Source organism: Candida jiufengensis, assembly GCF_024610255.1.
Source record: "Candida jiufengensis strain CBS 10846 chromosome Unknown scaffold1, whole genome shotgun sequence".
In the NCBI taxonomy this organism is placed as follows: Eukaryota; Fungi; Ascomycota; class Pichiomycetes; order Serinales; family Debaryomycetaceae; genus Lodderomyces; species Lodderomyces jiufengensis.
This window is the reverse complement of record NW_026261562.1, coordinates 763,851-776,620: the sequence shown is the minus strand read 5'-3', so window position 1 is coordinate 776,620 and position 12,770 is coordinate 763,851. Positions and strand designations below refer to the sequence as shown.

The window sequence follows — 12,770 nt, the reverse complement described above, 5'->3', positions numbered from 1 at the left end:
AAATTCTCGAATCTACACAAAATCTAATTTTTACGAATGCTAATCGATAATAATAATAATTTATTATATTACTACTAAATTTATATTTACTTACTCACCACTCAGGAACAAAATTACAAATCTAAAGTAGTTCCTTTTTCTCTTGCTGCTTCCCCATATTTCTTTATTCTAATAGCTTGAACAGCAATGAATCCAGAAGTGTCTTCTGGTGAAAAACCAGTTAATTCATCCATTGATGATTCAGTTTCATCATATAATTTTTCAGTTTCTGAATATCTACCTAAAATAGTTATGGACCCTTTATAACAAGCAGCTCTAACTACACCATTGACAGTATTTTGTGATGGTTGAATCATTGATCTAACGTATTCACCTTCTGGAGTGAAATACATACCATTATATAAAATTTTAGCCCAAGTTGGAGTAACAAATTGATCTCTAATAGCTCTAACTTCTCTATCTAAAGTTAAACCTTCTAAATCAATATGAGTAGATCTTAATATAGTTAAACCTGGAGTTTCATAACAACCTCTCGATTTGATACCAATAAATCTATTTTCAACAATATCAATTCTACCAACACCATTTCTTCTTGCTAATGCATTAGCTTCAGTAAATAATTCTACTGGATCAGTAACTGTTTTATTTTTTAAAACTAATTTAGTTGGGAAACCTTTTTCAAAAACAACTGAAAATTGTTCTGGTTCATTTGGAGCATCAGTTGGATCAACTGTTAATTTCCACATATCTTTTGGTGGTGTAGTATCTGGATTTTCTAATATACCAGCTTCAAATGAAATATGAGCTAAATTTTCATCAGTTGACCAAGGTTTTGCTTTAGTTTGAGCAACTGGAATATTTTTACTTGCAGCATAATCTAATAAATCATTTCTACCTGCAAATCTATTGAAGAATTCTGGATCTCTCCATGGTGCAATAACAACAACATCTGGTTTTAATGCATAAAAACTTAATTCAAATCTGACTTGATCATTACCTTTACCAGTGCATCCATGACTTACAGCGAAACATCCATTTTCTTCTGCAACTTTAATTTGTGCTTGTGCAATAACTGGTCTTGCTAATGATGTACCTAATAAATAAACATTTTCATAGACTGCATTTGCTTGAATAGCTGGGAAACAAACTTTTTCAACAAATTCTTTTCTAACATCAACAACAACAAATTTTGTAGCACCAATTGCTAAAGCTTTTTTTTCAGCAGCTTCAAAGTCTTCTTCTTGTCCAATATTTGCTAAGAATGCAATAACTTCATAACCTTGTTCTAATAACCAAGCTAATATAACTGAAGTATCTAAACCTCCACTATATGCTAAACAAACTTTTCCTTTTGACATGATAAGATTGATGTAAAATTGATAAGAAACTAATTGATGAGATGAATTGAATATAAAAGTTAAAAAACTGAAATCAATTATGTTAAAATTTTTCTATGGATTAATTAATTTTTCAAAATGACTCTTTCGCGGTTAACTAAATAGGTAATTTAATTGAACATTTTTACACTACTTACTTTAATAAACTACAAGTCTTTACTTTGAATTTAAAGACATGACACAGATCACATACGTCATCAACGATTTGTCTCTTCAAATTTATCAATAGTTAGATTTAACAAAGTTCGACAAAGTCGATACTTCTATATTCAATTGTCAGAATAAAAATAGTTTTCGCTTACAAAAATTCGCTTTATATAACACGGAAATTGAGAATGTAAAAAGACATAATAATATCATTAATAGTAATAACTCTATTGCCAATAGATTATGCAACAAAAAGAAGAATAAAATCAAATTTTGTATATTCGTTGAAATCTGATCAAATTGTTACACGAGCATTATTCCTAAATTCTTCAAATCACATCATAATATAAATTTAATATTTTAATTTTCATTTATCTACTTCGCTTTTAAATCATATTTCGTAAAAAGTTATTACATAAGTACATTAATAATATTATTAATACTTAAATCCTTTTAATATTAGTTTTTTAGATCTTACTTTTGACAGCCCTTTCTCTACATATTAAGTCAAAAACTTAACCTCAAATTTCTAATTTGATCAATGTTAAGCCTTTTTCAATCATTGTACTCCAGGTTCTTGAAATATTAATTTTTAGAATTATTAAATTTATCTTACATTTTGTACCAATTTTAATACAAAGTTTATCAGAACTTCAAAATTAAACTTACAATCTAAAAACACTTGTGAGATCTAATAAAACCCTGGAATCTACTGTGTATAAAGAAGTTTCAAAAAGAGGGGGCAAATCTTTAGATTTATATAGTTTAGTATATCCCAGTCCCATATCAAAATATTGTAAACTTAAATGATATGATATTACCCGATATTTTAATTAAGTCCGTTTTACTGTTTAATAGTATTCAACTGACTGGATTTAAAAAATTAATGTAAGCGGCATTCAAATATTTTTGTTGCCGCATGGAGATATGTTAAATAATTTTATTAATTAAGTATCACAAATAAAATAAAAATAATAAAAGTGAATCATTATGACTATAATGTCAACATTAATAATTTTTTTTTAATTATTACTTTTTAATTATCAATTTTCTATTACAGTTCTATTCATTTATTCATTTATTCATTTATTCATTTATTCACCTAAGTAAATATATCATTTTAAGAAGTTCAACCTTCAATATATATCATTTTATAGAATGCAATCAATATTAATATGGAATCATCTATAATATCTACAACGATTAATAAACCACAAATAACTTCACCATTTCAAGAATCATCAAATAAAATAGGAGTAACACAATCTATACGTAAGAAATTAAATTTTTTAGATGATAGAACTTGGAAAAAATTTAGTGCAAGAAGATTAGAATTAATTGATTCATTAAATTTAGAAAAATATAAAGCTAGTGAACAAGATGAACAAATTAAAAGAGTTGCAGAAGTTTTAAGAGCAGAATATGGTTATGGAATTATGTATATGGATGATTTTAGAAAATTAGTTCAAGCTGGAATTCAATCAGTTAGAAGAAATAGAAAAAGAACAATGAAAAGAGAAATGGAAGAAGAAAATAAACGTAAAAAAATTAAAAAAGATGATGGATTTTTATCTGAAATAGTTAGAAGTGATGATGATATTTATGATGTAAATTATAATAAATCAAAAAGTTTTTCAACTAATGATCATGCAAATAATACTATACAAGATTTAGTAAAACCAAGAATTCATGAATCATCAGAAACTAAAAAGCAAATCGAATTGGCAAAATCAAACCTATTAAATAAAATTGAAAGATCAAAAACGTGTAATGGAACATTAGATAATTTAAGATCAAATAATTTACAATATTTGGGAAAATCATTAATATCAAGTTGTATTGGATATATATTTGAAAAATCTTTTAATGTATTAAATTTACAATCATTAGAATATCTTAGAGTGAAATTAACACTGCAATCATATTTAGCTAAAATAATGAGAGATTTAGATCCATTAAATATAAAAGAAACTTTAAATGATGAAATAGCAGTTATATCATTTTATACATTAGTTGGAGCAATAACAGTAGATTTTGGATTTGATGAAGTAATGAAACCATTAAATGAAATATTTTATGGATTTATTATAAATGAATATCCACTTATAAATAAAAATATAATACCTACCGAAATAAATGAGAATTTTTCATTAAATAAATTAGCAGAAGTAGCTACAAAATTACAAGATGAAAGAAAACAAGAAAGCGTATGTTCAAATAATTCAATAATGTCTTCAAGAATTTCGCCAACATCATCAAGAAATTCATCAAATGAACCATCAAATTTGAAAAAAACTATAATTTTGAGGTTTTTAAATCAAACTGTTGAATTTTTTTATCCTTTGTCAAATTCAGCTATTCCTAAATATTATGAATTTGTAGAAAATATTAAAAATGTATTTAAATTAAATCCCAATAGTATATTAGAAATTAAATTTAATAATTCAGTAATGCAAAATGATCAAGATTTAGAAAAGGCTTTTAAATTTGTTCACATTTTGAATTCAATTATAGAATTTGATATTTCAACAAAATCAACAATTCCAATCCAATATTTCACACCAGATTCAAATAATAATTTACGATATACAAAATCAGAATCTACCAATCATACCAACAACACTAATAATCAACATAAAATATTTTTACCACCACCTATTCCAAGTGCACCAATGAGTACATCAAGTAGTTATTCAAATCCATTATTTCCATTAAATAATAGTATTGATTTATCTGAAAATAATAATAATAATCAAAAATCTACAATAATTCAACCTCCAATACTACCCAAATTTCAACCTTTATTATAGATTTTAGATTATCAGAGTTTACGAATTTAATGTGTCGCTATTGTTTTTTTTTTTGCAACCAAAATTTTTTATCTACAATTGTTTTATAGTACAAATACAAATTAAATATAGGATTGTTAGTGTAATAAAGTTACTAGTTTGTTGTAAAAAAGTATATGAGTACGCTCAAGTAAGTTCCTCTCTGTATCCTCCGTATTATTGACGTCAATAATAATACAGACACAAAACATGTTCAATTCAAATCGTTGGTGTTCTTGAAAAATAATATTTTTCTACTAAAGTTTAGTTATTTATATAACCCAACATACCAACAATTTTTTATTATTGTTGGTTTTTAAAATTTTTAATTTTACACTACCATTTTACACTACCATTTTGATTTTTGCAACCAATTTTAAATAATTAATATTGAATGACAAAGCAGTTATATAATTGAATTCTTAGTATTGAAGTAATGAAGACGTTGTAAGAGCTAATGAGCGTCACCAAAATTAAAGTACTAAAGCAGAAAGGATATCAGTGGTATGCTTCGTGCTAATAATAGTCTAATACTCGAGTTCAGTCAAACTCCGAACTTAGTCTTCTAATGAAATTTCGTTTATAGAGTTGGTAATTCTATCTCAGACTATAAAACGGTTGTCTATCAGCTAGCTAATGAAATTACACTTCGAGAATAACTAGTTGTACGTTTCTGTTACTAAATATTAAAAGTCCTTGAATTAATCTCAACAAATCTAAAATAAATTTTTATTTTTGTACTATTATTATTATTATTATTTGATTCAAATAAATATATTCAATATTAAATATTCAGTAAAATTTAATTTTACATACAGATTTTATATTATCTTTTTATTTATATCAATTATTATCCTTCAAATTTTATCAATTTTTATTTCAATTAGCATCTATTTAAAACTATTATTTAAGTATATCAGGAGAATAATTGACGTTCGTAAGTCTCAATTCAATCAATTTAAGGTAATATTCATATAAAAGGAGACTTGAAACAAAGTTAGGTTAACACAAGTCAATTTAATTTCATATATTCAAACCAACTAATCAATTCAATTGATACCAAAATAATCATAATATAAAGCCCTTACTTATACCACTACATCAATTTAAAATTTGAAGAAATTAATTTCAAGTTTAAGGTATGTTGTCAAATTTAAAAGTATAAAGAATGTTATTATCAATATTGGAAAGTTTATTCTTAAATTTAATTTTGGATTCAATGAAAGACAGTCAATTCAGTGAAAGTATTACTATATAATCAATACAACATTAGCAACTACATCAATCTAGTTATTCACACATCATCATCATTTAAATTCCAAAGAATCCGGATATTATTAAACCAGCTTATTTTAATTTATATTAAGAAAAAAAAAGTCCGATGCAAAATAACTTAAATTTTTTTTTTTATTTATTTACCTAAATATTTTACGCGGCGTTGAGAGGGAAATAGTGAAAAAAAAATCTAAAGCTCCTATAATTAAGAGCCTTCATAATCATATTTAAACAACAACATATTCACATATTGATAATAACATTCATTTTTATATGAGATGGAAATTTATTCCAATAATTACTAACACTCTTTTAAGATACATAAAACATCCAAAATTCATTTCAAATTTCATACCAATGTCTACAAGTCAAAGTCCAAGTCCTAGTATATCATCAATAAATTCACAATTAACACAACAACATTTACTGTTGGCTCCTCATTTTGTTGGATTAAATAATATAAATGTTTGTGAACCTTCTAAAATCCTTGATTTTGTAAGAGGTCATGGAGGTCATACGGTAATATCAAAAATTCTTATAGCAAATAATGGTATAGCAGCAGTTAAAGAAATAAGATCAATAAGAAAATGGGCTTATGAAACTTTTGGAGATGAAAAAGCTATACAATTTACAGTTATGGCAACTCCCGAAGATTTGGAAGCAAATGCTGATTATATTCGTATGGCTGATCAATATGTTGAAGTACCTGGAGGAACAAATAATAATAATTATGCAAATGTCGATTTAATTGTTGATATTGCTGAAAATACAAATGCTCATGCTGTTTGGGCAGGTTGGGGTCATGCATCAGAAAATCCTTTATTACCTGAAAAATTAGCTGCTTCACCCAAAAAAATTATATTTATTGGTCCACCAGGTTCTGCTATGAGATCATTAGGTGATAAAATTTCTTCAACTATTGTTGCACAACATGCTAAAGTTCCATGTATACCTTGGTCAGGTACTGGTGTTGATGAAGTTCATGTTGATGAAAAAACAAATTTAGTATCAGTTGATGATGATGTTTATGCAAAAGGTTGTTGTAGTGGTCCAGAAGATGGATTAGAAAAAGCTAAAAAAATTGGTTTTCCAGTAATGATTAAAGCATCTGAAGGTGGTGGAGGTAAAGGAATTAGAAAAGTTGATAATGAAGAAGATTTTCGAAGATTATATGATCAAGCAGCAAATGAAATACCCGGATCACCAATTTTTATTATGAAATTAGCAGGAGATGCAAGACATTTGGAAGTTCAGTTATTAGCAGATCAATATGGTACAAATATTTCATTATTTGGTAGAGACTGTTCAGTTCAAAGAAGACATCAAAAAATTATAGAAGAAGCACCAGTCACTATAGCTAGAAAGGAAACTTTTTCAGAAATGGAAAATGCTGCAGTAAGATTAGGTAAATTAGTTGGTTATGTAAGTGCTGGTACAGTTGAATATCTTTACTCACATTCTGAAGACAAATTTTATTTTTTGGAATTAAATCCGAGATTACAAGTTGAACATCCAACTACAGAAATGGTTACCGGAGTAAATTTACCAGCTGCTCAATTACAAATTGCTATGGGTATTCCAATGCATAGAATTAGAGATATTAGAACACTTTATGGTGCTGATCCACATTCTGCTTCTGAAATTGATTTTGAGTTCTCTTCAGTTGATGCATTGAAAAGTCAAAGAAAACCATCACCAAAAGGTCATTGTACTGCATGCCGTATTACATCTGAAGATCCAGGTGAAGGTTTTAAACCAAGCGGTGGTTCTTTACACGAATTGAATTTCAGATCATCATCAAATGTTTGGGGTTATTTCTCAGTTGGTAATCAATCATCTATTCATTCATTTTCAGATTCTCAATTTGGTCATATTTTTGCATTTGGTGAAAATCGTCAAGCCTCAAGAAAACATATGGTTGTTGCTTTGAAAGAATTAAGTATTCGAGGGGATTTCAGAACTACAGTTGAATATTTAATTAAATTATTAGAAACTCCAGATTTTGAAGATAATACTATTACAACTGGTTGGTTGGATGAATTAATCACCAAAAAATTAACAGCTGAAAGACCAGATCCGATCATTGCCGTTGTTTGTGGTGCTGTTACAAAAGCTCATATTCAAGCTGAAGAAGAAAGAAAAGATTATATAAATTCTTTAGAAAAAGGTCAAGTTCCACATAAAAATTTATTGAAAACTATTTTCCCAGTTGAATTTATTTATGAAGGAGAAAGATACAAATTTACTGCAACTAAATCATCCGAAGATAAATACACTTTATTTTTAAATGGTTCAAGATGTACAGTAGGAGCTAGATCATTATCTGATGGTGGGTTATTGTGTACGTTAGGTGGTAAATCACATGCTGTATATTGGAAAGAAGAAGCTGCAGCTACTAGATTATCTGTTGATAGTAAGACTTGTTTATTAGAAGTTGAAAATGATCCAACACAATTAAGAACTCCTTCACCAGGTAAATTAGTTAAATATTTAGTTGAAAGTGGTGAACATATTGATGCCGGTCAACCATATGCAGAAGTTGAAGTTATGAAAATGTGTATGCCTTTAATAGCTCAAGAAAATGGTACAGTTCAATTAATTAAACAACCTGGTTCAACAGTTAATGCTGGTGACATATTAGCTATCTTAGCATTAGATGATCCAAGTAAAGTAAAGCATGCTACACCATTTGAAGGAACATTACCTGAATTAGGTGCGCCGAATGTCAGAGGTTCTAAACCTGCTCATAAATTCCTTCAATATGCTTCCGTCTTAAGAAATATTTTAGCTGGTTATGATAATCAAGTAATAATGAATTCAACCCTTAAAAAAATAGTTAATGTTTTGAAAACAAAAGAACTTCCATTTTCAGAATGGCAACAACAAATTTCAGCTTTACATTCAAGACTACCACAAAAATTAGATGAGTCATTGAATGCATTAATTGAAAGAACTCAATCAAGAAATGCTGATTTTCCAGCTCGTCAAATACTAAAACAAATTCATAAATCAGTAAGTGAATCTCCATTATTAGCAGATGTTGTTGCTCCATTAGTTGCAATTGCAAGTAGATATCAAAATGGTCTTGTTGAACATGAATACGATTTCTTTGCATCTTTATTAACTGAATATTATGATATTGAAAGTTTATTCATGGGTGATAATGTTCGAGAAGATGATGTTGTATTAAAATTGAGAGATGAACACAAGACTAATTTGAAAAAAGTTATTGACATTTCTTTATCTCATTCAAGAGTTTCTGCTAAAAATAATTTAGTTATTGCAATTTTGGAAGAATATCAACCATTATTACAATCAAATTCTTCAATGGCTCCATCAATTAGAGAAGTACTTAAAAAATTAGTACAATTAGATTCACGTGCTTGTGCTAAAGTTGCATTAAAAGCAAGAGAAATTTTGATTCAATGTTCATTACCTTCTATAAAAGAAAGATCAGATCAATTAGAACATATTTTAAGATCAGCTGTTTTAGAAACATCATATGGTGAAATTTATGCTAAACATAGAGAACCTAAATTAGAAATTATTCAAGAAGTTGTTGATTCAAAACATACTGTTTTTGACGTTTTATCTCAATTTTTTATTAATAGTGATGAATGGGTGGCTATTGCTGCAGCTGAAGTATACGTAAGACGTTCATATAGAGCATATGAATTAGGTAAAATTGATTATCATTTCCATGATCATTTACCTATCATTGAATGGAAATTTAAATTACCACATGTTGCAAATTCAAGATTTAATGCAATCCAGCAAACTTCAGAAGAAGATGCTACTCAAATGAGACATGCTGCTTCTGTATCAGATTTATCATTTATTGTTGATTCTAAAACTGAACATCTTGAAAGATCAGGTTTATTAGTACCATGTAAACATCTTGATGACGCTGATGATATGTTATTAGCTGCATTAGAAAGATTAAATCCAAGTGATGCTATTACTTTTGAGACTGGTGGAGAACAAACTGAATTACTAAATGTATTAAATGTTGTAATTAATGGTATTGATGGCTACGTTAATGAAGATGAATATTTAGCAAGAGTATATGAAATATTAGATGAATATCAAGATGATTTAAGAAAAGCGGGTATACGTCGTGTCTCATTTGTATTTGCACATGATGTTGGTTCATATCCTAAGTATTATACTTTTACTGGTCCTGATTATTCTGAAAATAAAGTTATTAGACATATTGAACCAGCTTTAGCTTTCCAATTAGAATTAGGAAGATTAACAAATTTCGATATCAAACCAATATTCACAAACAATAGAAATATTCATGTTTATGAAGCAATTGGTAAAAACGCACCATCAGATAAGAGATTTTTCACAAGAGGTATAATTAGAACTGGTATAATTAAAAATGATATAAGTATATCAGAATATCTTATTGCTGAATCAAATAGATTAATGAATGATATCTTGGATGCATTGGAAGTTATTGATACATCAAATTCAGATTTAAATCATATTTTCATTAATTTTTCAAATGTTTTCAATGTTCAACCAGCTGAAGTTGAAGCTGCTTTTGGATCATTTTTAGAAAGATTTGGTAGAAGATTATGGAGATTAAGAGTTACTGGTGCCGAAATTAGAATTGTTTGTTCCGATCAAAATGGAAATTCATTCCCATTGCGTGCTATTATTAATAATGTTTCTGGTTATGTTGTTAAATCAGATTTATATATGGAAGTGAAAAATACTAAAGGTGATTGGGTATTCAAATCCATAGGTCAACCCGGTCCAATGCATTTAAGATCAATTTCATCAGCTTATCCAGTTAAAGAATCTTTACAACCAAAAAGATATAAAGCACATAATATGGGTACTACTTATGTTTATGATTTTCCAGAATTATTCCGTCAAGCATCTTTATCACAATGGAAAAAACATGGTAAAAAAGCTCCAAAGGATGTATTTTCATCAGTTGAATTAATTTCAGATGATAATGGTGGTTTAACAGCATTACAAAGAGATCCAGGTTTAAATAAAATTGGTATGGTTGGTTTCTTAGTTACTGCTAAAACTCCAGAATACCCAAGAGGTCGTCAATTTGTCATTGTTGCAAATGATGTTACACATAAAATTGGTTCATTTGGTCCTGAAGAAGATCTTTATTTCAGTAAATGTACTGATTTAGCAATAAGCAAAGGAATTCCAAGAATTTATCTTTCTGCAAATTCTGGTGCTAGAATCGGTGTTGCTGATGAATTAATTCCTTTATTCCAAGTCGCTTGGAATGTTAAAGGTTCACCAGATAAAGGGTTTAGATACTTATATTTAACACCAGAAGCTAAAAAGGCTATTGATGAAGATGGTAAAGGTGGTTCATTAATTACTGAAAGAGTTGTTGAAGAAGGAGAAGAAAGACACGTTATTAAAACCATTATTGGAGCTGAAGATGGATTAGGTGTTGAATGTTTGAGAGGTTCTGGTTTAATTGCAGGTGCAACTTCAAGAGCTTATAAAGATATTTTCACAATCACTTTAGTCACATGTAGATCAGTTGGTATTGGTGCATATTTAGTAAGATTGGGTCAAAGAGCTATACAAATTGAGGGTCAACCAATCATTTTAACTGGTGCTCCAGCTATAAACAAATTATTAGGTAGTGAAGTTTATTCATCAAATTTACAATTAGGAGGTACTCAAATTATGTATAGAAATGGTGTTTCACATTTAACTGCAAATGATGATTTAGAGGGTGTTGAAAAAATCATGGAATGGTTATCATATGTTCCAAGTAAACGTGATATGCCAGTACCTATTTTGGATTCTGAAGATCCATGGGATAGAGATGTTGATTATTATCCACCAAAACAAGAAACTTTTGATGTAAGATGGATGATTGAAGGTAAGAACACAAGTGATGGATTTGAATCTGGTTTATTTGATAAAGATTCATTCCAAGAAACATTATCTGGATGGGCAAAAGGTGTTGTTGTCGGTAGAGCTCGTCTTGGTGGTATTCCAATCGGTGTTATTGGTGTTGAAACTAGAACAGTTGAAAATTTAATACCTGCAGATCCTGCAAATCCAGATTCAACTGAATCATTAATTCAAGAAGCTGGTCAAGTTTGGTATCCAAATTCTGCTTTCAAAACTGCTCAAGCTATTAATGATTTTAATAATGGTGAACAATTACCTTTAATGATTTTAGCTAATTGGAGAGGTTTCTCAGGTGGTCAAAGAGACATGTATAATGAAGTACTAAAATATGGTTCTTTTATTGTTGACGCATTAGTTGATTACAAGCAACCAATTTTTACTTACATCCCACCAAATGGTGAATTGAGAGGTGGTTCATGGGTAGTAGTTGATCCAACTATCAATGAAGATATGATGGAAATGTATGCCGATGTTGATTCAAGAGGTGGTGTTTTAGAACCAGAAGGTATGGTTGGTATTAAATATAGACGTGATAAATTACTAGCAACAATGCAAAGGTTAGATTCTACTTATTCAAACCTCAAAAAACAATTAAATGATCCAGCATTATCACCAGAAGAACATTCAAAAGTAACTACTAAATTAGTTGCAAGGGAAAAACAATTGATGCCTATATATGCACAAATATCAGTACAATTTGCTGATTTACATGATAGATCAGGTCGTATGTTGGCCAAAGGTGTTATTAAAAAGGAAATTAAATGGTCAGAAGCTAGACGTTTCTTCTTTTGGAGATTACGTAGAAGATTAAATGAAGAATATGTATTAAAATTGATTGGTGCACAAATTAAAAATGCAAATAAATTAGAAAAAGTTGCAAGATTGAAGAGTTGGATGCCAACTATAAATTATGATGATGATGAAGCTGTTAGTACTTGGATTGAAGAACATCATCCAAAGATTACTAAAAGATTAGATGAATTAACTAAAGAAAGTAATAGATCAGATTTAGTTAAATTAATGAATTCAAACACTGAAACTACTATCAATGCTATGAAAGAATATATTGATAGTTTACCAGAAGATTTAAAGAAAAACTTTTTAAAATCATTGTAAATAATAATAGATAGTATATAATGATAGATTAATATAAATTTAATATTGTAATAAATTTTAAAATTTAAGTGTCTTTACCAAACTCTAAATTTTGCAA

At 28.3% G+C, this 12,770-nt stretch overlaps 3 protein-coding genes across 3 annotated transcripts; 2 read left to right on the top strand and 1 right to left on the bottom strand. All coding sequences in view use genetic code 12, as the record gives it.

The window, feature by feature from the left end:
• Window positions 1-113: 113 nt before the first annotated feature.
• ARG1 (argininosuccinate synthase) lies at window positions 114-1,358 on the bottom strand (the record flags this gene model as incomplete). The annotated part of the gene is made up of 1 exon (XM_051764772.1): window positions 114-1,358. The coding sequence occupies one exon, from the start codon at window positions 1,356-1,358 to the stop codon at window positions 114-116; it is 1,245 nt and encodes a 414-aa protein (XP_051618151.1).
• A 1,361-nt stretch (window positions 1,359-2,719) lies between these two features.
• On the top strand, window positions 2,720-4,354 carry KGF54_004108 (uncharacterized protein; the record flags this gene model as incomplete). Its single annotated transcript, XM_051764771.1, has 1 exon — window positions 2,720-4,354. One exon carries the CDS (start codon window positions 2,720-2,722, stop codon window positions 4,352-4,354), a length of 1,635 nt encoding a protein of 544 aa, XP_051618150.1.
• A 1,650-nt stretch (window positions 4,355-6,004) lies between these two features.
• On the top strand, window positions 6,005-12,673 carry ACC1 (acetyl-CoA carboxylase; the record flags this gene model as incomplete). The annotated part of the gene is made up of 1 exon (XM_051764770.1): window positions 6,005-12,673. The coding sequence occupies one exon, from the start codon at window positions 6,005-6,007 to the stop codon at window positions 12,671-12,673; it is 6,669 nt and encodes a 2,222-aa protein (XP_051618149.1).
• Window positions 12,674-12,770: the final 97 nt, after the last annotated feature.